Genomic DNA, 26,517 nt, shown 5'->3' with positions numbered 1-26,517 from the left:
ACCCCTGGATATCCCTACAACCTCTATGAAAGCCTTGTTAAGTGTGTGTGCTTGTTCGCCGGTACGTTCAAGAATGTGACCCAAAGATACCACACATAAGAACTCAACTGATATCCTCTAAGGCCTTTGGAAGTAGGTGATGTGAGGGGTGGAGGCGTCTAACAATACAGAGCAATACACAATACGCAATCATATATTACTGAAAGCTCACCCACCCATCACTATCGCCATCAACAGTGTCATCGGTGACGTCACTCAGAACGCCGAGGAGGAGGAGGAGGAGGAGGATAGGAAAGGAAGAAAGGGAGAGAAGGAAAGAAAGAACGAAAGAAAGAAAGATGGAAAGAAGGAAGGGAAGGAAGGCAAACAAACGACTCTTATTTAAACTGAAAGACTTATGATTAACGATGAAAATAAAACTAGACGCTATGAGAAAGATGAGAAAGATGAGAAAATGAGTACTGCGTTTGGAGAGAGAGAGAGAGAGAGAGAGAGAGAGAGAGAGAGAGAGAGAGAGAGAGAGAGAGAGATATACCCTGTTGTGATGCCGCCCATATATCGTAACGCAAACATAACACACGAAGACATGTTTACTGCTGCGCAAATTACGGTACGAGAGAGAGAGAGAGAGAGAGAGAGAGAGAGAGAGAGGGTTACAGCCCCTAAGAGTGAGTGAGAGATTCGTTTAAGCTGTTCGGATCCTGCTTCAAAAGGGAGGCTTAGGGCCGGCGCGGGCAGGGCAGGGAGGCGAGGCGGGGATGGAAGGAAGGAAGGAAAAAACTAAATAAAAAAGACGCCTCGAACAATAAAAGGTAAAGTGATTGTTCGTGTATGTAAATGAGGAAAGTATTGAAGAGAGTCCATTCTTAGTTTTAGGTGGAACAACACAGTATCACATTACGGGAAGGGGTGAACGAAACACTAAATCAAATACGAATGAAATAACGAAAAAAATAACGTAACTATTCATGTATGGAAATGAAAATTGTATAAGAAATAAGTTACCGAAATAAGTCAGTTAATCCCACAACCACCTCCGTCTTTTGTTATTTTTTTTATGCACTGCAGGGAAGGAGGGAGGAGGAAGGAGGGAAACAGAGAGGGAGAGAAAGGGAGAGGGAGAGAGCATGGGTTTTGAGGGCGAGAAGGAGAGACAGAGAGGGAGAGGAAGGGAGAGGGAGAGAGCAGGGATTGGGAGAGCGAGAGGGAGAGGAAGGGAGAGGGAGAGAGCAGGGATTGGGAGGGCGAGAGGGAGAGACAGAGAGGGAGAGGGAGAGAGCAGGGATTGGGAGGGCGAGAGGGAGAGACAGAGAGGGAGAGGGAGAGAGCAGGGGTTGGGAGGGCGAGAGGGAGAGACAGAGAGGGAGAGGAAGGGAGAGGGAGAGAGCATGGGTTTTGAGGGCGAGAGGGAGAGACAGAGAGGGAGAGGAAGGGAGAGGGAGAGAGCAGGGGTTGGGAGGGCGAGAGGGAGAGGGAGTTAAATGTAAAAAAAAAAGTCTTATCAGGTAAACACACAAAACCAGGGACGAAAAGACGAGAGAAAATATTAAAGCTCTGGAATATGAGTCAGATAAAAAAATATTAAAAAAAAGAAAGGATTTACACAGGTATGGAAATGAGTGACGTAGAAAAAACAATAGAAAAACCGAATACTTTATAAGGATACGCAAAAACGACGAGATGAAAGTGCGAAAAGGATGTGTGTGTGTGTGTGTGTGTGTGTGTGTGTGTGTGTGTGTGTGTGTGTGTGTGTGTGTGTAATTCTCCACCACGGCCTGATCACGAGCTGGACTTGTCATCACATACACACACACACACACACACACACACACACACGTAGGAGTTTTGGGTATTTCCAAGAGTATTTTTATGGCCCTGGTGGTAGTTTGACCCTTCCTCTGTACCATGAACCCAAAGAAACACACATTCGACAAGGCTTTCGTAGGAGTTTTGGGCATTTCCAGGGGTATTTTTATGGCCCTGGCGGTAGTTTGACCCTTCCTCTGTACCATGAACCCAAAGAAACACACATTCGACAAGGCTTTCGTAGGAGTTTTGGGCATTTCCAGTAGTTGATTCAATGACCCTGGCGGTAGTTTGACCCTGCCTCTGTACCATGAACCCAAAGAAACACACATTCGACAAGGCTTTCGTAGGAGTTTTGGGCATTTCCAGTAGTTGATTCAATGACCCTGGCAGTAGTTTGACCCTTCCTCTGTACCATGAACGCAAAGAAACACACATTCGACAAGGCTTTCGTAGGAGTTTTGGGCATTTCCAGTAGTTGATTCAATGACCCTGGCGGTAGTTTGACCCTTCCTCTGTACCATGAACCCAAAGAAACACACATTTGACAAGGCTTTCGTAGGAGTTTTGGGCATTTCCAGTAGTTGATTCAATGACCCTGGCGGTAGTTTGACCCTTCCTCTGTACCATGAACCCAAAGAAACACACATTCGACAAGGCTTTCGTAGGAGTTTTGGGGATTTCCAGTAGTTGATTCAATGACCCTGGCGGTAGTTTGACCCTTCCTCTGTACCATGAACCCAAAGAAACACACATTCGACAAGGCTTTCGTAGGAGTTTTGGGCATTTCCAGTAGTTGATTCAATGACCCTGGCGGTAGTTTGACCCTTCCTCTGTACCATGAACGCAAAGAAACACACATTCGACAAGGCTTTCGTAGGAGTTTTGGGCATTTCCAGTAGTTGATTCAATGACCCTGGCGGTAGTTTGACCCTTCCTCTGTACCATGAGTCCAAAGAAACACACATTCGACAAGGCTTTCGTAGAGGTTTGGTCTAACAGTAAAAAACACATAATATTTGAGTTACGAAATGCATCACGCCGCAATTGTCCACGAAGATACCAAGCAATGCACGGAGCAACAGAAGATCACAATGGGAGATTACATTACGGAAAAGAGTCCAAAAACAATGGAAGGATGAAGTTACGAGATAAGACAAAAAGAGCAATGAGTGATCTTAGCAAAACGAGCCCTCCATGATGCCAGAATAGAGAGGAAATGAATAAATAACTGGATAAATAACGGATTGTGAAATAATGAATGAGTAAAACAATATCAGAGAACAGTGAATTTAAACTGGGGAGAAGAAAAAGGAGGGAGAAAGGGAGGGATGGAGGGAGGGAAGGATGGGAGGAGAGAGGGAGGCAGTGAGGGTGACATGGAGACGGAGAAGGAAGGAGAGAAGGAGGAAAGAGGGAAGAGAGAGAGAGAGAGAGAGAGAGAGAGAGAGAGAGAGTGGGAGTGGGGCAGTTAGGAGAGAGAGAGAGAGAGAGAGAGAGAGAGAGAGAGATAGAGAGAGTGAGAGAGAGAGAGAGAGATAGAGAGAGAGAGAGAGTAGGAGGAGGTGGATAGTGCGGAAGGGAGTTGTAAGGAAGATAGGAGGGAGACAGGGAGACGGGAAGGAGGAAGGAGGGAGAGAGAGAGAGAGAGAGAGAGAGAGAGAGAGAGAGAGAGAGAGAGAGAGAGAGAGAGAGAGAGAGAGAGAGAGAGAGAGAGAGAGAGAGAGAGAGAGAGAGAGAGAGAGAGAGAGAGAGAGAGTGAAAGGGGAGCTGGAGAAGGGAGGAAAGGATAAATAGGAAGGAAAGAGAGAGACAGGGAGGGAAGGAGAGATAGGGAGAGAAAGGAGAGGGAGAGAAAGAAAGGAGAGAGCCTGGGAGGGAAGAGGGAGGGAGAGAAAAAAGGGAGGGAGGGAGGGAGACAAACAGAAAAAGAAGAGATAGGGAGAGAAGAGAGAAAGACAGGGATGGAGAGGAGCTGAAGGAGGGAGGGAAGCAGAAAGGGAGATAAAAGAGAGAGATGGAGAGAAAGGAGGCTGGAGGAGGGAGGGAGCTGGAGGGATGGACACTTTTGGACAGCAGAGAGGGAGGGAGGGAGGGAGAGAAAGGGGGGAGGGGGGGACTGTCTCCTTAAGGTTAGGTAAGCGAAGGGTCATCTTTCCTCCACCTTGACCTCCTCCTCCTCCTCCTCCTCCTCCTCCTCCTCCTCCTCCTCCTTCTGGTCTGACTCACCCTCTTATGATTCCTGTTCTTCCTTCCAACCTTCCTCCCCTCCCTTCCTACCTCCTTTTCTTTTTTATATTCTTCCTTTCTAGCTGTCAATTAATCTATCTCTATCTATCTATCTATCTATCTATCTATCTATCATGTATGTATCTTTCTTCAATCGATTCTTCATATTTTTTTCTTCCTCTGTATTTCTTATCTTCTATTTTTTCTATATTCTCTCTTTCTAGCTGTCAATTAATCTATCTCTATCTACCTATCTATCTATCTATCTATCTATCACATATATATTCCTTCCTTCCTTCCTCTGTATTTCTGTTCACATGATCCAATTTTTATTTTTATTTTTTTTCTATTTTGTTTCTTTCTTATACTCTTCTATCCATCTTTTTTTCTTGCTTTCCTTGTTAATCGCTTTTTATGTTGTATTTCCTTCATTTTCATCACTGTCTAATCTACGCTCCTTTAGTTCCTCATTTTTCTTCCTTTCTCTCTCTCTTTTCACTCTTCCTTTCATCTCATCCTCCTCCTCCTCTTTCTTTTTTATCCTTTTTACATCTTCAAGTCAAAGCCGAAATTCACTCTCTAACCCCCCTTCCCCCCACCCACCCACACCCACACCCACCCACACATACACACACACACACACACACACACACACTCATCTCCCTTCGACGAAACTCCCTAGACCAGTCGATTTACACTTGACCACTCTAGAGAACCTGTTATCCAGCTCCTGTCCTCCCCATCCACCTTTCCACCTGTCCTCCACTTCTATTTATTCCATCACATTCGCACTAACTACACGTCCCCCTCGTTTGTTGTTCCATTCATCCACTTTCCTATTCCTCAGCCACTTTTTTTTTTTTTTTTTTTTGCTTATCTCCTTTATCAGTCCTCTCTTTTTGAACACTCCTCTGTACTCTATTCAGGAGCGGTAAGTAGCGGGCTTTTTTTTTTTTTTTCATTATTGGGTTTTTTTTCGCGCCCTTGAACTGTTTCCTTATGTTCCGACGAGTTCTAACCTCTTCATTTTTATCTATTTATTCAGTAGTATTTTTATCAGCATCCTTCTTTGCCTATCTTCTTGGGGCGTTAATCTGTCTCGGTTAGTTTTCTTTCTTCTCGCAGTCTAAGTCTCTCTGAAGAAGCTGTTTTAGTTTAAGATTAGTTTGGTTTTAATCTCTCCGTGGACGGTTAGTTTCAATTGGTTTTGTATGCCGTGTTGCATATGCTATACTCCGCCCCTCTCTCTCCCTCCCTCCTTCGCTATCCCCTCCCTCTCTCTCCTTCCCTCCTCCTCCTCTTCCCCCCACACGCATATTCCCCATTCTTCATCCTTACTTTCAATTCTCCCTTTCCCAGTATCTCCCATTTTCCGACCCTCTCTCTCCCTCCCTCCTTCGCTATCCCCTCCCTCTCTCTCTCCTTCCTTCCTCCTCCTCCACTTCCCTTCACACGCATATTCCCCATTTTCCATCCTTACTTTCAATTCTCCCTTTCCCAAGTCTCCCATTTTCCACTCCTCCTCCTCCTTCTCTTCCTCGCTTCCCCACAACTCCCTCCCTTTCTCCCTCCCTCACTCCCTATACTCCCTTCACCACATGCAGTTTCTCCTTTCTAATCTCCCTTTTTAATCCCTTCTTCGCCCTGTTTGAGTACTTGTTTAGCCGGATCTTGTGTCTTTGCTTCTTCACTGCGTAGTTCTTTATTTCTTTACTAATTCACTACTTCCTTACAGATTCTTCTTCCTCCCAAGTTCGCCTCGCCCACTCTCCCTTCGTTTCCTCTTTTATAATTGTTACCCTTTTCAACTTACATACTCTCCCTCACGTGTTCTCTCCCACACTCCCCTATTTTCCTCTTTTAAAATTGTTACCCTTTGCAGTTTACATACTCTCCATGTTCGCCTCACCCAACCTACTTTTCCTCTTTTTACACTCGACCCTTTCCAACGCCTTATTCTTAGTCCTCTTTGTCCCATGTACCTGTGTTCTTTCTGTTACTTAATCTCTCGTACCATCAAGATTTTCCTTCGTGGGACTCCCTACTTGGATAAATATCACTTTTTCTATTAGTTTTCTATAAGGGTGTGTTAAGCGTCCCTCAGCACCCCAGCACACCCTTTCCTGATGTAGCTACTCAGTCACTCACCCCGTTTTGATGATGTGTTAATGGTGCCTAGTCTCTTCCTCCCTCCCTCCTTCCATCACTCACTCACTCTCTCACCCACCCGCCACCCCAGCATTCCAGTATACCCCTTCCCAACACGTCCATTCAGCCACCCATTCCATTAGAGTACTTGATCCCGACTCAGTGTTCATGGTATACCTTGTCTCTCTTCCCCCCCTCAGTTACATCCTCTCCTTTCCTCCCACCCTCCCTCCCATCATCACCCCTCCCTCCACTCACCCCGTTGGAGTACTTGTTGATTCTGATTGTGTGCCCCTAGTGCCTCGTCTCTTCCCCACTCTCTCCTCCCTCCTCACTCTACCCCCCAGTTCCCCCTTTCACCCCACCCACTCCTCAGCCCTTCTTCAGCACTCCAGCACTCCGGAACACTCGGTCACTTATCCCGCTGAAGTATTTGATCTTACGGTGTTCATGGTTCCTTATCTCTCTTCCTCCCTCCTACTTCCTCCCCCAATGCACTTATATACTCTCGCATCATCACCCATTCCCACCCTCAATCCCCCCACTCCCCCCATCACCCCTCCCTCCACTCACCCCGTTGGAGTACTTGTTGATCCTGACGCTGTGCCCCTGGTGTCTCGTCTCGGCCAGCATGTCGGCCTGGAAGTCGTCGCTGAGCAGCTTGGTGGGCAGCAGATGGTACAGCAGCACGGGGTTGTTGGGGCTGCCGCGGTACGCCTCCATTTGGCTCCGTAATGATCCGCGCAGGTTCTGAAGGAGGGGAAGAAGGGGGAGTGAGTGAGGAGGGTGAGTGAGGGAGTACGTGGTGGTTTAAAGGGATGGGTAAGTATGGAGGGGTGAAAGAGAAGTTGAGGGAGAGGAGGAGGAGGGGGGCGTTAGTGAATGAAGGCGTGAGGGATGAGTAAGTGGGGAAAGAATGAAAGAGGAGGAGAAGGAAGAGGAGTGAGTGAGGGGGTGAGTGAGTGAGTACGTGGTGTTGTAAAGGGATGGGTAAGTAAGGAAGGGTGAAAAAAAAAACGAAAAAAAGGAAACGGCAATAAAATAAATATTTGTCCATAATTTTTAGGGTCACGGACAAACCTGACCCATGACAAAACGAAGTGTTGAGGATACAGGAAAGCATGGTTACTTTATTGACTTCGGGGAGACACAAACAAACTTGAATATTGACTATAAAACAGATCCCAACCCGGTAGCAGCGACGGGCCAAATTTGTGGCTTTACCGTGTAGCAGCGACGGGCCAAATTTGTGGCTTTACCGTGTAGCAGCGACGGGCCAAATTTGTGGCTTTACCGTGTAGCAGCGACGGGCCAAATTTGTGGCTTTACCGTGTGGCAGCGATGGGCCAAATTTGTGGCTTTACCGTGTAGCAGCGACGGGCCAAATTTGTGCCATGATATAAACCCCGAAAAATAGATGATACATAAACTGATCACAAATGCTTGGAGCAGCGAGTAGCGGGCTTTTTTTTTTTTTATTAATGTTTACTTTTTTGTGCCCTTGAGCTGTCTCCTTTGCTGTAAAAAAAAAAAAAAAAAAAAAAAAAAATATTATGAAATGGTTTGTGTGAGTGATGATTTTTTCTCAGTTTTCTCGCTTAGAGGGACCATTAAGAAACATGATCCCCGCTGCTACCAGGCTAAGGATGGACTAAAACTGTACACCGTTGTTGAACTTAATCACTTTTTTTAAGAAACGCAGACAAACTTCGCTCACGATGTTAAAACAAATACTATTGAAGCTGCGAAGAGATGAGACAGTTTCATTTATTATAATTTTGTATCTCCCGGACAAACTCAATAACTCATGATTTAGAGAAGAGTGAAGAGAATGAAGGCTGAGGCGTGTCAATGTTTTGGTTTATTTTTCTTGTCGTATTCAAACTCTCATCCGTCTCGCTTTCGAAGAGATGAGATTGTTTCATTTATTATAATTTTGTATCTCCCGGACAAACTCAATAATTTATGATTTAGAGAAGAGTGAAGAGAATGAAGGCAGCGGGGTGTCAATGTTTTAGTTTGTTTTTCGTCTCGCTTTCGAAGAGATGAGATTGCTTCATTATAATTCTGTGGCTCTGAAACAAACTCAATAACTTATGATTCGGAGAAGAGTGAAGAGAATGAAGGCTGATGCGTGTCAATGTTTTGGTTTGTTTGTCTTGTCAAACTCTCATCCGTCTCGGTTTTAATTCGGCCTGACGCCTCGCCTGATAGCCCCGGCTGTATACGCCTAACTCAGGATCTGCCTTGACTTATGGGACTTGAGGCAATGAGGAGAGACAGACACTTTAATTTCGGCCTATATATATGCATGATTTATTTTCTATTATTATTTTCAATGTGTATATTTTTATTTTGACACACACACACACACACACACACACACACACACACACACACACACACACACACACACACACACACATGGCTTCTTTTTTATTATTTCTATACTGTGGAGGAAAGGAAGGAAGGGAGAGCATCATTGGGGGGAGGAAAGAAGGAAGGGAAGATGTATTGTGACTGGGGAGGAAAGGAAGGAAGGGAAGATGTATTTTGACTGGGGAGGAAAGGAAGGGAAGATATATTCTGACTGGGGAGGAAAGGAAGGAAGGGAAGATGTATTTTGACTGGGAAGGAAAGGAAGGAAGGGAAGATATATTCTGACTGGGGAGGAAAGGAAGGAAGGACTTAGGAGATAGGTGGAGAGGGTGGGAGGGTGGGAGAGGGCCGAGGCAAGGAGCAGTCAACATGTGACCCCAAACTTTATCCTAATTTTGCCTATAAATTTGACTTCGTTTTGCGCCCTTTCTGTTATCTTGTTAAAAAGACTGAGGAGAGTTTTAGTTCCATAATTTATTACGTTATACAGACTATTTCTTACCCTATTTGATTACCTTAATATTGGTGCACATGTTTCATTTTTACGCTGCGTTTCATATGCGTATACAAGGTAAGGTAAAGCTGGGCCCATACGCTAAAGCTGTGTGCTATAGTCTCGGTGCTCATCTTCGTCACACTGATCTTCATTAACTATTTTCATGGGTCCGTCAAGTTTCTCGGCTATTTATCACTTTTTTTTCCTCCTGCCTACGACCTGAACCCTTTCAAGAGGAGGGTATCAGGACTCCTCTCCCCCCGAAATTGATTTATCTTTTTGGACACTACTATATTCAGGAGCAGTAAGTAGCGGGCTTTTTTTTTTTCATTATTGTTTTCTTTTTTTTTTTTACGCCCTTGCACTGTCTCCTCTGCTGTAAAAAAAAATTATAGCTTATTTATCACTAAGTTTGGTCGTTTTTGTCACCCCGTTAAAAGTTATGTTGGAGGTTTCGTCACGTCTCCATGATATTTTTGACGTTTAGCACATCTGTCAAATTTACGGTTTCCCAGAATTTGTCATCCCGTTGTAAGGGGTTATTTTTATCGGCTCGGTGGCAATGTTTTTACACGTGTGGTCGACGGGAGGGGCAGCGGGGACGTGGTTACCCAATGATTGTGTGCTGAGTGGGAGTGACGGGCGACGTGATCCTCCCTCCCTCCCTCCCTCTCTCTCTCTCTCTCTCTCTCTCTCTTGTTTGTTCAGTGATTGTGCGCTTGTTGTTATGACGAGAGAGAGAGAGAGAGAGAGAGAGAGAGAGAGAGAGAGAGAGAGAGAGAGAGAGAGAGAGAGAGAGAGAGAGAGAGAGAGAGAGAGAGAGAGAGAGAGAGAGAGAGAGAGAGAGAGATGGTGGGGGGGGGGTAGACGAAGTGACAGACGGGCAGAGAGCAATATTACAACACACACACACACACACACACACACACACACACACACACACACACACATGCACACACACAACACCCCTCCCCCAACACACACATTACTCCCTCCCACCCAAACACACTTGCTTTACTCCCACCAACCTCACCCCAACCCACCTCCCAATTCTACCCCGACCCCAGCCCCTCCCCCCCTTCCCACCCCTCCCCCCAGCACCCCAGTACACTTACCCTACGCCCCTGTCCACCCAGCAGTGAATGGGTACCAGGTATTAATCGGGGGTTGTGTCCCGTCTCCTGGGGTCTGTTCTCTTCTCCTATAATTCTAATTCTTTCCCCCTCCTGTCTCTCCCCGGCATATGACCACAGATATTGCGCCGACTAAACGAAACTTTCCAACTTTTTTCCCCAGTACACTCACCTCGAAGGCCTCGTTGGTGGGCGCGAAGAGGGTGTAGGCGGCCGCGGACTCCAGCTCCCCCGCCAGGCCCGAGTCCCTGATGTACTGGGCCCATTTGGTGGCGCCCAAGCTCTCCGCCGTCTCCAGAAGGTTCATGAGCGGCTTGACTGCGGGAGGAGGAGGAGGGGGGGGGCGTTAGGATGGGAGGCTGACGGGGGTAGGTGGGAATAGGTGTGTGAGGTGGGGTGGGAAGAACGAGGAATTATTGGTGAGGAAGGTTGGGTGAAGGGGATTTAACCTGGGGAAGGCGTGGGTGAGAAGGGAAGAGATGGGAAGGGAAGGAGGGAAGGGTAGGAGGGAAGGGAAGGAGGTGGGGAGGGCGTATAGGGAAGGGAGAGACACATAAAAGGGGAAGAGGTGGGGATGGGGGAACAGGGGGAAAAAGGATATGGGGGTGAAGGAGAGAAGGAGGAAGGGTGTGAAATGGAGACATAGGAAAGGGGTAAGAAGGGGAGGAGATGGGGAAAGATGTGAGGGGAGGGGAGTGGGTAGGGAAGGAGGATGTGCGTTAGGAAGGGCAAGAGAGAGAGAGAGAGAGAGAGAGAGAGAGAGAGAGAGAGAGAGAGAGAGAGAGAGAGAGAGGAAGGGTGTGTGAGGGAGGTAGGAGGTGTGAGCGTGAGGAGAGAAGATTAGGGTGAGGAAAGGTAAGAAAGATTAGGGTGAGGGAAGGTAACGAAGATTAGGGTGATAAGGAACATTAGAACATAAAAACATAAGAACAGAAGAACAGAAGTAGGAGGTGGAGTAGAGGATACGTAAGAAGGCTCCTTAGCTAGCCTCTTGAAGTGTCCATGTATCCGAGTGTGTTTGAGCCACTCAGCCAAACAGATCTTGCCCAGGACTTCACGGATCAAATTATCTCGATCCTAAATCCACTGGTTCGATCCCTCCCTCCACCTCTCTCTCGCCATACACACACACACACACACACACACACACGGGATTACACGAGATCAACTTTTATCTCTCTCTCACACACACACACACACACACACACACACACACACACACGCACACACAGACTCACCTCGCGTACAGCCGTTCTCGTTCTCGTTCCTCTCGAATCCTTCACAGCACTCGAATCTGATCCTCCTGTGGGTGCAAGAGAGACGGGGTGAGGAGGGGTGAGGGAGGGGAAGCTGCAGGCGGGTGTTGGTGAGCAGGGAGGGAGAAGGGGTGTGTATGTATTGTAATGGTTGGGGAGGAGGTTTGATGGGAGGGGGAACAAGTTGATGAGTGGGAGGGAGATGAGGGAGGAGAGGGAGAGTGGGGTGTATGGGGTGAGATGGGTGGGGAGAAAGAGGAGGAGAGGGGAGGGTGTATGTAGTGTGAGGGGTGGGGTGGGGGCTTGGTGGGTGGGGGAACAAGTGGTTGAGTGGGAGGGAGATGAGGGAGGAGAGGGAGAGTGGGGTGTATGGGATGTGATGGATGGGGAGGAAAAGGAGGGAGAGGGGGGGGTATGTAGTGTGATGGGTGGGGAGGGGGCTTGGTGGGAGGGGGAACAAGTTGATGAGTGGGAGGGAGATGAGGGAGGAGAGGGAGAGTGGGGTGTATGGGGTGAGATGGGTGGGGAGAAAGAGGAGGGAGAGGGGGAGGGGGGGTATGTAGTGTGATGGGTGGGGAGGGGGCTTGGTGGGAGGGGGAACAAGTTGATGAGTGGGAGGGAGATGAGGGAGGGGTGGGAGAAGAGGGTCATGTCAGGCGGCTCTTGGGACTGGGTGGGTCGTCCCTTGCAACAGGGTATCAAGGTGTCTCATCTGGGCCACCAATTTACCAGACACACGTAGACACACAAGGATTTCCTATATAAACAAACGTAACCATAGCAACACACACACACACACACACACACACACACACACACACACACACACACACTTGACCCCCTACCTACACCCTACACTTCAAGATTACCCATACACTTACAAACATACACACCTATTCCCTCCCCTACATACTTTCCCTGATCCCCCCCCCATACACACACACCTTCTCCCACCGCCCCACCGCCCCACCTTCACAGTCATATATATACTCACGTGCGGCGTCCACACACTCGTCGATTGAGCCAGTACTTGCATTCCGTCCAGAACTCCAGCACCGTGTTCGGTACCTCCTCCACGACACACGCGTTGGGCCTGCGGGAGGGAGAAAGTCGAACATTGTCAGGGGAGGAATGGATGTCGAGGGTAGGAGTTTGAAAGGAAGGGTCATATTCTTAAACATTGCGTCACCCAAGCACACATATTCGAGAAGGGTTTTGTAAGAGTTTCGGGCATTTCCAGGGGTAGTTTTATGACCCTGGTAGTAGTTTGACCCTTCCTCTGTACCGTGAACCTAAAAAAACACTCATTAGAACCCGACTGATCTTCTTTTCGGCCTGTGGAGATAGTTGATGCATGTGAGGCGGAAGCGGCTGCCAATAGGTAAGGAGAGAGAGAGAGAGAGAGAGAGAGAGAGAGAGAGAGAGAGAGAGAGAGAGAGAGAGAGAGAGAGAGAGAGAGAGAGAGAGAGAGAGAGAGAGAGAGAGAGAGAGAGAGAAAATGAGAGGTTGTGGTTTTCATTTTTTAGGAGAAAGAAAACGAAAAGAATCTGCGCGCGCATTTGTAATTCCTGTTTGCGTTTGAGAGAGAGAGAGAGAGAGAGAGAGAGAGAGAGAGAGAGAGAGAGAGAGAGAGAGAGAGATGAAGAAGAGAAAACAAAATCTGAAACCTTTAAAAACTATCCGTGTATATTCCATTACGTCGGCATGCATTAATTGAACTTGGGTAATCTAACTTAAGGACGGGGTAAAAATATCATGTTACCCTCTTGAATTACTGACATTTACAACTGCACAGGAAAAAGAAGACGAGAGGATGAAATACATGTTAGGGGCCAGTCTTACACTCCAACACACTACGTTTGTAAGCTCCCCAACCAAACACAAAACACGACCAGAACGCCGTGTAGCTCTAGTGTCTGCCGTTGAGATAAAAAGGAGAAGGAAATTATAGGAAACCACACAGGGAATCTCTTTAATAGTATCTGGTAATGAGTAGAAATAACGAATCAATGTGGAGGATATAGCTTGTTTTGGGCGCGTACAATAACACGGTGTTGGACTGTGGAACTGGCCATAAGTGTTGCAGGACTGAATAGGGAAGAATGAGAGCAGAGAAAGGATGAGATTGACATGCATTTGACCCTTGTACTTGTCAACTGGAGGGCACGGGGCAGGAAGAGGTTGGTTAGAATGCTTGTTAATTAAGATATGAAAGAGGGAGAGAGGAGGAGGAGGAGGAGGGGGAGGAAAAGGAAAAAAACAGAGAGAAGAAACACAAAGAAACACAAAGGAAGAACAAACAACAGCAGAAGAAGGGAAAACAGGGGCAACACGAGAAAGGGAGTGGAGGGAATGAAGCGAGAGAAGGAAAAAAGAGAAATAGATGGAGATAAAGGGAAGAGAAAGAGGAAGAAGAATTACCTCACGCATTAGGAAGTTAAACCGAATGAGGATTGAAAGAAAATGGGTTAGATACTTCAACTTTTGGGTAAATGACATAAAAGAAAACGGTGGTGAAGATACACATTAATAAACCTTCTTGCATTTATAACGTAAGAGAGACGGCACTTGAGAGAATAGAAAATGGGAAGTGGTGATACAGAGTGGTGTTTATGGTAGACTCTGATATTGAGGCGGTGGAAAGGGTTGGAAGGAAACGAGATATGGAAAACAAACGAGAGAGAGAGAGAGAGAGAGAGAGAGAGAGAGAGAGAGAAATAAGAGGTTGTTTTACGGTTTGTAGGAGAAAGAAAACGAGAAGAAATTGCGCGTGCATTTGAAATTCCTGTTTGCGTTTGAGAGAGAGAGAGAGAGAGAGAGAGAGAGAGAGAGAGAGAGAGAGAGAGAGAGAGAGAGAGAGAGATTTGAAGATTCCTGGTTGTTTACGGTTTGAGAGAGAGAGAGAGAGAGAGAGAGAGAGAGAGAGAGAGAGAGAGAGAGAGAGAGAGAGAGATAAGAGGTTGTTTTACGGTTTGTAGGAGAAAGAAAACGAGAAGAAACTGCGCGTGCATTTGAAATTCCTGTTTGCGTTTGAGAGAGAGAGAGAGAGAGAGAGAGAGAGAGAGAGAGAGAGAGAGAGAAATAAGAGGTTGTTTTACGGTTTGTAGGAGAAAGAAAACGAGAAGAAACTGAGCGTGCATTTGAAATTCCTGTTTGCGTTTGAGAGAGAGAGAGAGAGAGAGAGAGAGAGAGAGAGAGAGAGAGAGAGAGAGAGAGAGAGAGAGAGAGAGAGAGAAATAAGAGGTATTTTTACGGTTTGTAGGAGAAAGAAAACGAGAAGAAACTGCGTGCATTTGAAATTCCTGTTTGCGTTTGAGAGAGAGAGAGAGAGAGAGAGAGAGAGAGAGAGAGAGAGAGAGAGAGAGAGAGAGAGAGAGAGAGAGAGAGAGAGAGACCTAAGCACATCTAGATCAACTCATTATGAATCTCAAAAAGTCGTAACGATGTCATGAATGAGTGAGTGAGTGAGTGAGTGAGTGAGAGAGAGAGGGAGGGAGAAGGAGAGGAAAGAAAGGAGGGAGGGAGGTAAGGGTTGTGGGCGGTCAAGGGCTGAATGTTCTAACAGAGAGAGAGAGAGAGAGAGAGAGAGAGAGAGAGAGAGAGAGAGAGAGAGAGAGAGAGAGAGAGAGAGAGAGAGAGAGAGAGAGAGAGAGAGAGAGATACTACTTTCAACAACAACAACAACAACAACAACCATAATTACAGTTTCCCTCACGTAATTTTTTTTTTGTCTTCTTTCCCTCTATTTTTCTCTCTCTCAGCAAGGAGGAGATAAGAAGAGATTACATGACGAGGTGCGCAGATGAAGTGGTGATGGAGGGGGGGGGAGGGAGGGGGAGGGAGGAAGAAGGGAGGGGGGATTAAGAAGGAAGGACTGGGAGAGTGATGGAGGGATGGAGGGAAGGGAAGGGGAGAGGTGATGGAGGAAAGGGAGAGAGGAGGCAGGAAAAAGGAAGGGGGTACGAGGAAGGACGGACTGGGGGGAAAGTGTTGGGGGGATGGAAGGATGGAAGGGAGGAAGGGAAGGGAAAGAAAGCAGAATAGAAGTCGGAGTTATAAAGGGAGAATAGCCAACTTGTATGAATAATGAATGAGTAAAAGAATGTATTTACCACCTACATACATCAAGACACCTCACCTCCCGAAATTGACCTCCCTTTTGGCCATTCTTTACTGTTGTCTATTAAGGGAGCGGTGAGTAGCGGGGTTTTTTTTCTACATTCTTTTTGTTGCCCTTGAGCCGTCTCCTCTCTTGTAAAAAAATACTAATATGTGAAAGAAAAGTATTGGTCAAGTGAATGAATGGGTTATAGATGAATGAATGGATGAATGAATGGACGCACAGGTGGACAGGAAGATTAACCGGTGAATGAGTAAAATGAATACACGTGGACAAATAGACAAAAAATAAAAATACGGGTAGACTAAATTATATGTATTTTAGAGATGTTTTTTTTTCTCTCTCTCTCCTCTGTGTGTGTGTGTGTGTGTGTGTGTGTGTGTGTGTGTGTGTGTGTGTGTGTGTGTGTGCGTGTATGAAGGCCGCAGGGCAAGGAAGAGGCTGTGTGTGATGCATCCCACAGGCTCCACCACCATCACCACCATCACCACCACCATCACCAACAACACCACCACCATCACCACCACTATCACCACCATCACCACCACCATCACCACCAACAACACCACCACCATCACCACCATCACCATCACCATCACCACTATCATCACCACCACCACCACCACCACCACCACCATCACCACCACCACCACGACCACGAACATCTGTTATCACGGGTAGCGGCGAGAACTTTGAAGAATCTTGACCTACACCACCACCACCACCACCACCACCACTACCACCTCTATGCAAGAAGAGTCTATGCCAGCTCCCCTCATCCTTTGGTCCTTGTGGTTATAGTAGTAGTAGTTGTTGTTGTTGTTGGTGGTGGTGGTGGTGGCGGTGGTGGTGGTTGTGGTGGTGGTATTTAGGGCCATTGCTGTGGTTTGTGTTTGCTCAAGTGTCATCATTGGCGGCCAGTGATGTGGGGCGGGGGTGGGGGGGAGGGGGGGCTGTGTTTTGGGGTGTGGGGGAGGGGGGGAGGGTAGTGGCGGGGGTATATATAGGCTCAAGAAGCTTAGCCTACATTCCCCTTTCTCTCCTCTCTCCCCTCCCTCCCTTCCCCTCATTCCCCCTCCTCCTCGTTCTGTTGGCTGGCTTATATCTCTCTATCTTTCTCTCTTATTCCTCTCTTTCTTACTTAATTTCTTTCATTTTTCCTCCTTTCTTCCTAGACTCCTTTTCATCCAGCTCCATTTTAACCCTTTCCTCTTTTTTGTACTAATGTTTTCCCCAACCGGCCTCTTGCAGACTCCTTACGTTCTTATGTTCTTATGTTCCTCCAGCCTCCTGTATTCTTGTATCTCTTTTCTCAGTCTTTCTTGTTTCCCTTACTTCTATATTTTTTTTCCTATTATCCCTTGTATAGTCTCAAAGGTCCCAGTTACGGGTTTTCTGTTACCAAGGAGACGAGTATTTTGTTAATCACTTCATGTATAGTTTCATGTTCCATTCTTCTTGTGTTGCATTAGTGTCAACGTTGCCTAGTTAAAAAAATAGAGTAAAAAGTATCTGTACCATTTCCATTTTCCATTTCATTGGCTCTCTTTCACCCGTGTCAACGTTGCCTAGTTAAAAAAAAATAGAGTAAAAAGTATCTCTACTATTCCAATTTCCCATGCCATTAGCTCTCCTTCACCCGTGTCCAACTCTCCTCCCTTCTCCCTCACTCCTACCGCCCCTCTCTTCCTCCCCACCTCCATGCCATTATCCTCTCCCCTATCGCCTTCCCGTTCACTGTCCACCCCCCTTTCCTTCCTTCCTTCCATCAGCCCTCATATTTTTTTTCTCTCCCTTCTTTCCCTTCTCCCTTTTCCCTCCTCTCTCATTTTATCTCTTTTTCCTCGTTTATCCTTCTTCCTGCTCCCCTTCCTTCCTTTCCTCGTCTCAGCCTCACTCCCTTCCTCCCCTTCCCACCCCCCCCCACCCCCATCTTCTTTCCTCGTAACCCGTTTTCGGTTGACTTTCACTTAGTTTCGCAACGCCACGCAACCTTGTGTCGTGGTGGCCCGTGCTTGCCGCCTGCTTGCGTGCGTGCCGGCCCGTGGCGCGCCGCGGGGCTGGCGCCGGACAAGGGGCGAGAGAGAGGCCTGGGGTAATAGGTTGCAGGAGGATGAGTGAAGGGCATTGCACAGTTAGGCCTGGGCACTGGAAGCTGTAGCCCCTGTGTTTTACGAACAGTTCCGGATGTCTACTAGTTTGCTTTTACAAAAATATGTATAGCCCCAGCCGGGGTAAGAGAGAGAGAGAGAGAGAGAGAGAGAGAGAGAGAGAGAGAGAGAGAGAGAGAGAGAGAGAGAGAGAGAGAGAGAGAGAGAGAGAGATGAGACAGGGAACAGGATAAACACAAGAGTAGTAAGACAGGAAGAGACAGATGTGCCCAGCAAGGCCTCCATGCAGGCGTGGTGGCGCCGCGCATCTGGGGAGGCATAAAAAGGAAGGAAGGAAAGAGTCAAGCAGAGAAGGAAGAATGGAGGACGGGAGGGAGGGAGATGATGAGACAGGAAGAGGAAACATAACAGAGACATCATTGCTCACCTGGTTTTATTTCTTGCAAATCAAAGTCACAACATATATAGCTAGGGAATATCTGGCAGTTCCATATCCTCGCCGTCCCTTAATCAAGCTTATGCCCAGGTAAAGGTGGCGGCGTACGCTGAGCTGCGCATGGCCTCAACGTCTCCACAGTCTTTGAGCCTCTGAAGGGTAACAACCACAACCCGGGACACAGGACAGGCCATAGTTTGTTTTATCCAGGCTTCCCCAGGAACCCATTTATCGACCAGTCCTAAAGGGAGGATGAAAAGCTGGACTGGGTGCCGATTGGCTCTAGCGAGTGGTTTCGTGGCTAGGCGTGCTAACCACCACACCACGGAGGCGCTGATGGCTTCATAGGGTAGTTTATCACACTAATGCATTAACTAAACACGTGTTTGCCCTGTATCAGCTTCGTTTGTTGGAGGAAATGCAATTGGAATAAATGTTATCACGTAAGAAACTCGACGATCTCAAGCTGGTGACGGAGAGGCAGGCAGGGTTGGGACACGGTTATCGCTGCACACTGACAACAATACAGCGGCACGCACTAATTCAGTGACTTTACAGAACATTCGCTTCCATTCCTCTTTGTCTTGCCCTGAAAAGCAGCGGCTGATAGCTTTGACGAGCCACCTGCCAGCACTGCCCCCTGTTATGACCTTGCGTTGCGAGGAAGAAATCAAGTAGAGCTGTTTCCTTCTCTATGATGCTTTTATAAGAAAATGTCTGAATGACTTTCATAAAATTTCATGTTACTCTCAAATTTGTGGATAGACGAAGTAAATGTGCTGTAAAACCGTGCCTTGGAGGTCACAGAAGGCAAGGGAGGGATGGAAGGAGGGAAAGGGAGGTAGAGGTCAGGGAGAGGAAGAGAGGCAGCGGGTAGAGGAGGAGGCACTAGAGCAGGGTAGGTTGTGGGTTGTGCGGCACCCTTCCTTCCCCCTACCTTCCCCTGCTCTCTCTCCCCTACCTTCCCTTTCCACCTCTTAACTTTCCCTTCTTTCCCTTAGAATTCCTTACCCTACCTCCCCCTATCTTCGCTTACCTTTCCTTCCCTCATCTTCCCCTATTATTCCTTACCCTACCTTCCCCAATTTTCCCCAACCTTTCCTTATCTACCCATATCATGCCCCACCTTCCCTTACCTATCATTCCTTGCCTTCCTTCCCTTAACCTTGCCCAGTTTCCTTACTCCCCCCCAATCCCCCTCTTTCCCTGACCTGTTTTGTTCCTTAGTCTAACCTGAGTGCGTGAGTGTGTGATTCTGCGTGCCAGTCTGTGTGTGTGTGTGTGTGTGTGTGTGTGTGTGTGTGTGTGTGTGCGTCATCTGCTTCTCAAAAATAAAAGATTTGCTCACTGTCCTAAATTTTTCCGCTTAAGTGCTTTTTTTTTTTTTTTACTTCGTCTAAGCCTGTCTAGTATGTTCTCTCTCTCTCTCTCTCTCTCTCTCTCTCTCTCTCTCTCTCTCTCTCTCTCTCATTCAGTGACGAAGTACACACTCCATGACTCATTCACGCATTCTCATTCACCAACTTGCTTCATTAACTCTCTCTCTCTCTCTCTCTCTCTCTCTCTCTCTCTCTCTCTCTCTCGTTCGTTTACTCCCCCTTCCTTCCTTCCTCTTCCTCCTATCTTTCTTTCTCTTTTTCTTTCTCTTAATGCTTTTTTTTCTGTTCCTTCACACTTTTCCTCTCATTTCCTTCCTTTTTATATCCATTTTGATTCTTTTTATTATTTTCCTCTTTTGTTTTATTTTTGTTATTTTTATTTTCGTATTCTTAACCAGTCATTTCAAACTTGGATATTTCTGTCTGTCTGTCTGTCTGTCTGTCTGTCTATTCACCTTCCACGCACATCTGTTTGCCTGTCTCCATCTGTGTGCGTGTGTGTGTGTATGTGTGTGTGTGTGTGTGTGTGTGTGTGGCGGCATCTTCTATCTCACTGTCTGTCTGTCTGTTTGTCTGTTTGTCTGTCTTGTTTTGGAATTTTGATGAGCCACGAAAATTAGGACCACCTTTCTCTCTCTCTCTCTCTCTCTCTCTCTCTCTCGCGGAAAAGCGCACAGATTTCATCACTATGACAACAAGGACACTGGAACAGAGAGAGAGAGAGAGAGAGAGAGAGAGAGAGAGAGAGAGAGAGAGAGAGAGAGAGAGAGAGAGAGGTGGGGGGAGAAGAGGAGAAAGAGGAGCAGAAGTTGTAAAATTAGAAAGAAGAGAGAGATTTAAAGAACAAGAACAAGAACAAGAACCAACAAATTTACTATAGAGGAACAAGACGAAAAAGAGGGAAAAAAGAAGAGAGAAAGAAAGAAAAAGTATATTAAAGAAAATACAAATAGACACAGGGAAAAATAGGCTAGTTACTGATGAAAAAAGAATGTAAAAGAAACGAGAGAGAGAGAGAGAGAGAGAGAGAGAGAGAGAGAGAGAGAGAGAGAGAGAGAGAGCTAATAATAGGCTAGTTATAGATTAAAAGAATGCAAAGGAAAACGAGAAAATAAAAGACCCAAAAATAAGATAGTTACAGTTGAAATAAATTATAAAAAAAGAAAAAACAAAGAAAAGAAGAACTAGAAGCGTAAAGAAGAGGAAACAAGGAGAGAGACACAGAGAGAGAGAGAGAGAGAGAGAGAGAGAGAGAGAGAGAGAGAGAGAGATGAAAAATAATGCACAAGAAGAAGAAACAAAAAGAACCAGAAGAAGAAAAAGACGAAACAAAGACCACGAAAAATAAACTAGTTACCGATGAAAAGGGAAAACACCAAGCGACAAAACGAAGGAAAGGAAGAACCAGAAGCATAAATAAGGAGAGACATGGACAAACAGGGCGAAAAATAAGCTAGTTACAGATGAAAAAGTATGCACGGCCCCCAACAAGAAGCTGAGGCTCGACCCAGAAGGCTTGGCGGGTGATGACACTACCAGAACGAGGGAGAACGGGAACCCTTAACAGGCTAATTGGTTCATAAAAACATAATCAGGAATGTAGCCTAGTTACTCCTCTTCCCTCAAATTAATGAACATAACAGTGACTTTTGTTCCGAGTCCGTGTTTGCGTCTATACACCCCTGCTAGGCTAGAAACGAGAAGGGTGAAAGGAAGGGACACATTGAAACGCTTGGGCCAACTTCTCAGATTATCGTACTCAGCATGTACTTTCCAGTTTCTGACCCTTAATGCCAAAACAACATCAGGAATTAGCGATTTTATCAATAACTATAAATTAATCTCGTTACTGGGGCACAGGAGACAGTTTTTGGGGTTGGAAATCGGTAAATATAAGAGGCTGAGTACGACAATCTGGCTGGCTGGGCCCCGCGTGGTTGACCGCCTTCATCTTGTCTACTTCATTCAGCCTCATTTGTTTTGGGGCGTATTTCATGATAAACTTATTAAAAACATTCACTTTATAATATTTTCATGAACATAAACGAGAGACAGCCGTTCTGGACACAGGAGGAGGAAGGAAAATATTAAAATACCTAAATGCTACTTTCATATTTCAGCTTTTTCATCTACTTTTAAACTTATGCGCATTATTATGGTACAAATTCACTTTACAATACTTTCTCTTATCGTTTTATTACCTCTGCAGGTCGCGATTCATGAAACATATACAAGGTCCGTTTGCACAATTTTCATCTTTTCGTCTACTTTTCAAGCTTGTGTGTGCTTTGGGGCATTTTCCACGGCACAGATTTATAACAGTGAATTTATCTAATCCTCCATGATGGACAGTAACGTGAGGGAGTCAGGGAGAACGAACGTAACGCAATTTTCGCTGCCAGTTATTCTTTTGTCATGGCGGGGAGGTGTGTGTGAGGCGGCGCGGGGTCACTATTATTGTTATTTTGACGAGTGTGCGGCGCGGGGCGAGGGGTCCTTCACGCGGGTTCAGGAGGGACATACAGGGCACCGCTGGACGACCCTGCTGTGTGTGTAAGTGTTCTGTGTTGTGCTGGGGGAGTGTTTGTTTGTGTGTGTGTGTGTGTGTGTTGGGGGAAAGGGGGAGGGAATTGTTTTTTGTGTATTTCTGATTTTTTTTCTGAATGATGTGTTGGATTGCAGTTTATACTCGTAATGTGTATCTTTATTCATATGTATCTGCTATGCTGTAGTCAATAAACCATCTATCTATCTATCTGTGTGTGTGTATGTGTGTGTGTGTACTTTCCCTCCTTCCCTCCCTGTAAACTCCCCCTTCTTCCTCCCTTCCTGATACCCTTTCTCCCTCTCTCCCTCCCTTCCTGATACCCTTTCTCCCTCTCTCCCTCCCTTCCTGATACCCTTTCTCCCTCTCCCTCCCTCCCTTATACCCTCTCCCCTTCTCCCTCCCTGATACCCTCTCTCCCTCTCCCTCCCTCCTTCCCTCCCTCTCACGCACGCTTTTCACTCTAGTCTTGCCATTTTATCACGGTACTTTAGGTGTGCTGCCTCGGTTAGCGGTGGTGCCATTTCGCCCCCTCGTCTCTCTCTCTCTCTCTCTCTCTCTCTCGACATTATCTTTTCCCTTTATTTATTCTCTTGCTTTGTTTTCCACACCACCCACGGCGTAAGAGTTGACCGGCGCGGTGTCCTTCTCAGCCGACTTGACAACGCCGCACAAGCACGCTCCCACACGATACCAACTCAGTGTTTTGTCCTCAGGAAACGAAACTTTTGTAGAATTATGTGGTTTTATCTGATAATTAAATGCACACCGAGCAGTTACTAGTTAACAATATGAGAGAGAGAGAGAGAGAGAGAGAGAGAGAGAGAGAGAGAGAGAGAGAGAGATGCCTGCTAATCCCGCCAGTCCTACTTAGAGTGATGATAGAATGGAAAGACTAGCTATTAGAAACTTTCTTTTAGGAAATATTGTTAACAGTTGATCTAGGGAAGTTCGAAATGGGTTAGTTTAGGGTAAGGTCTAACAGTCTAAATTAAGTAGGCTGTTATATATTTGTTTTTATTATCATTGTTAGTTGTAGTAGTAGTTAACGTAGTAGTAGTAGTAGTAGCAACAGTAGTAGTAGTAGTAGTAGTAGTAGCAACAGTAGTAGTAGTAGTAGTAGTAGTAGCAGTAGTAGTAGTAATAGTAGTAAAAGACTTTCTGTATACTCGAGATGTAAATTAACGTTCTTTTTTATGTGTCTTGAACCAAACGAAGTTCAAGCTAAGGAAGACAAGTAGGGTATACTATGTCTTCTCTTTTTTATTCCTTACGTGTCATTGTGGAGGATAATTATGTGATGTGTGTGTGTGGGGTGGGGGTGGGGGGGTATAAGGACCGTTGAAGGACGTATGGCGAGCGGGCTTTGTGTGTGTGTGTGTGTGTGTGTGTGTGTCGAAGAATCATCTTAATTTTGTTTTTGTGGTTATATTCAAGAATTTCAACACTTACTTTCTCTTGCAAATCCTTCCTTTTTCGAGTGACACACACACACACACACACACACACAGTTTCTAGTCAGGGATTCATACCTCTATTATTTTACTTGAAGAAAGACCAATACTTTATAAATTGATGCTGGAAGTGTGTACCTGAAGCTTGTTGTCTTACAGAGGTGTGATAAAGTGAGGCGGGCGGGAGTGTGTGTATGACCATGTTTAGAAGGGGGTGTTGGTTTTCTCTCCCCCCCTCCCCCCCCCTCTCTCTCTCTCTCTCTCTCTCTCTCTCTCTCTCTTTTATTGCGTGTATGACCCTTTCCATTTATTACCTGCTCCTTTCTTTTGTATACTAATTTGTCATCCCTCGGTTTGGTAGTTTCTTTACGCTTGTCATTGTTTCTTTACCCTGCCTGCAGCAACCTTATCGTTGTTCTCCTTCACTGTTTCAGCGTTTGATTTTAGGTAAGAAGATCTGAATAATTGATTCAAATGTATATTAAGACTAGAAATATTTGCTTTAAATCACCGTTTATTTTTGGCGTGGTGAGCTGTCAACATTCAAGATCATCGTTTAATAACTTAAAACGCGAATTTTTTACAGGGTGGTGACTGCCTTGCCGCATTTTTTTTTTTAGTAAAAATTGAAATTAAAATAATTGTGTTCTTTTAAATATATTCTGATTTATATAAAAAATAATAAAGACCAATCGTGGCATGTCTTTTGTACATAGCCTAGCCTCAGCAACCTTGGCATGTGTCCTCTGCGTAGCCTAGCTTCAAGAACCATGACTTGTATTCTCTACAAAATCTAGCGTTAACAGTCCTGGCATTTGTCTTCTTTGATAGCCTAGCCTCAACAACTTCAGCAACCCTGACATGCACGTGTCTTGGCTAAGTCAAACACGTCATCTTCCCTGACTTGTCTTTTCTGTGCATATCTTAGCATCAACACTCCTGCATGTCTTTTCTTTGCATAGCCTAGCAGCTCGTCCATAACCGTATGGCTATTTTATTATTTTCTGTCATTAAAAATAGAGTTTTCGACCTCTTCTATAAGTGATCACAGGAACAATTTGATTTTCCATAGTCAACAACTCCAACCAGATCCAAGGCTACTCGTTTAACGACAATATCTTTTATTTTATTTTTATAATATGCATTGTCGAGCATTGCTCAACAGTAAATATTTCTACAACCAAGCTATATTTCAGGATCTGTTTTCTTTCCACACAGCTTTGCCGATCACCGATAAGGCCTAACAGACAGCCCAACAATATTTTTCCGGGCCAGTTTTCCATAAGTTTGCATTCTTGCCTTAAAATATTGTGGTGGTATTTGCTCTCCTGAACCCAACCTTTTCACTCCCCAAAGATTTATCTGATTTATTTGATCTTATTTTACATGGTTTTCCTTATGTGGTACTGAGCAGAGAAAGTCTTATGTTATTTCTGGTCCGTCTTTTCCGTGCATAGAGCAAATGTATCTTTCATGTGAGTCATACGATGCACAAAGAGACACATTGTGAGCCAGAGTGTTGCTGTCGAGGATGATGGTAAGGATGATGATAATAATAATAATGATAATAATAATATGAAAGCAGGCTTGCAGGTCGTAACTTTAACCTTGTTATGAAAAGATAGCCTCTCTCTCTCTCTCTCTCTCTCTCTCTCTCTCTCTCTCTCTCTCTCTCTCTCTCTCTCTCTCGGATTAAATAACAAGGAGGTAATTTTTTAACATGAGAGATTCAAGGATAAAGAACAAGGAAGTAGGAAGAAGAAAGCGAGGAGGAGGAGAAGGAGGAAGATAATGAGTACTTGGTGTAAGGAAGAGGAGGAGGAAAGAGGAGGTGAAGGAAAGGGGAAGAAGAAAGAAGAGGAATAGGTAGAAAATCATAATTGGAGATATGAGATGGGGGAACACTAATAAGAAGAACAAAGGAAGAGGTGGGAAATAGGAGATTAAGGAGAGGGAAAGAAGGAAGGAGGAAGGAGAGCAGCAGATTAAAACTTGAAACAGAAAATCGAAACAAAGCAAGAGGGGGAGAAAATAGAAGGAAAGTTGGAGTAGGTGGAAAAGAAGGAGGAAAAGAATGGAAGGAAGGAATACTACGAAGAAAAATAGAGTGAGAGGAAAAAATGAAAGAAATATGAGAGGGGAAGACAAGAGGTAAGGAGCAGCGTTGCCAAATCATCGTACACACCGTATTCCATTTTCGTAGTTTCTGACTGATATCCATAGCAAAAAACAAACAAACAAACATCTATAAACAACAGTTTTAACGCTAACTTTAATATCCTTTCGTTATTTGTGTAGGTACGAGAGTTTGAGGTTTGAAAATGATAAATACAATGTTGTTAATACGATAATCTTGGCATCGCTGGAAAGGAGTTGATGGAAGGAGAAAGGAGGAAAAGAAGGGAAAAGGAGAAAAACAGAGCTCAAAATGTGGAAGCTAAAGATGGAGAAATTGGAAAGTGGAGAAATAAGGGAAAAAAAGAGGAAAGTAGGAAGATGAGCACTAGTAAGAAGTAGATAATAAAGGAAGTAGAAAGTTAATTAGAGCAAAACCTTGAAGAGAAAAAAAGTATAAACAGGAAGAGGAGAGGAGAGAAAAAATTAAGAAGTGAAGGAGACACGCTGGAGTGGCCTTTACGACCCATTCAAGAGCGAGGAGATTTTATGAACCCAGCCAGTGTGTGAAAATAAATAAAGAAGCTAAGAAAAATATGAAGTGAGACGATCCTTGACTCCCCTCGTGTGTGTGTGTGTGTGTGTGTGTGTGTGTGTGTGTGTGTGTGTGTGACAGATTTTACACACACACACACACACACACACACTAGGATATCAATTTTAAACTTAAGAATAGGTTTTTAAAATTCTCTCTCTCTCTCTCTCTCTCTCTCTCTCTCTCTCTCACTCTCTCTCTCTCTCTCTCACACACACACACACACACACACACACACACACACACACAATTTAAGACAATGTAAACAAATACACTCAGACTGCACAATATTTTTCTTCACCAACGTCGTAGCAC

At 45.4% G+C, this 26,517-nt stretch overlaps 1 protein-coding gene and 1 long non-coding RNA gene across 2 annotated transcripts in view; one reads left to right on the top strand and one right to left on the bottom strand.

Moving 5' to 3' along the window:
• LOC126986697 (serine-rich adhesin for platelets-like) overlaps window positions 1-26,517 on the bottom strand; it is a 94,490-nt gene that overhangs the window by 17,710 nt on the left and 50,263 nt on the right. The window contains exons 2-5 of the mRNA XM_050843053.1: window positions 12,442-12,540; window positions 11,430-11,494; window positions 10,364-10,509; window positions 6,757-6,933 (exon numbers count right to left, since the gene is read on the bottom strand). Of these exons, the coding sequence (XP_050699010.1) occupies window positions 6,757-6,933; window positions 10,364-10,509; window positions 11,430-11,494; window positions 12,442-12,540 (487 nt within the window). The remainder of the gene's footprint in view (window positions 1-6,756; window positions 6,934-10,363; window positions 10,510-11,429; window positions 11,495-12,441; window positions 12,541-26,517) is intronic.
• Window positions 21,808-26,517, top strand: part of LOC126986698 (uncharacterized) — a 61,446-nt gene continuing 56,736 nt past the window's right edge. Inside the window, exon 1 of the long non-coding RNA XR_007739898.1 lies at window positions 21,808-22,046. This is a non-coding gene — a long non-coding RNA (uncharacterized LOC126986698). The remainder of the gene's footprint in view (window positions 22,047-26,517) is intronic.

The sequence above is a fragment of the Eriocheir sinensis genome, chromosome 62 (genome assembly GCF_024679095.1).
Source record: "Eriocheir sinensis breed Jianghai 21 chromosome 62, ASM2467909v1, whole genome shotgun sequence".
NCBI lineage: Eukaryota > Metazoa > Arthropoda > Malacostraca > Decapoda > Varunidae > Eriocheir > Eriocheir sinensis.
The sequence above is the reverse complement of the archived record's forward strand: the minus strand, read 5'-3'. Positions and strand labels throughout refer to the sequence as shown.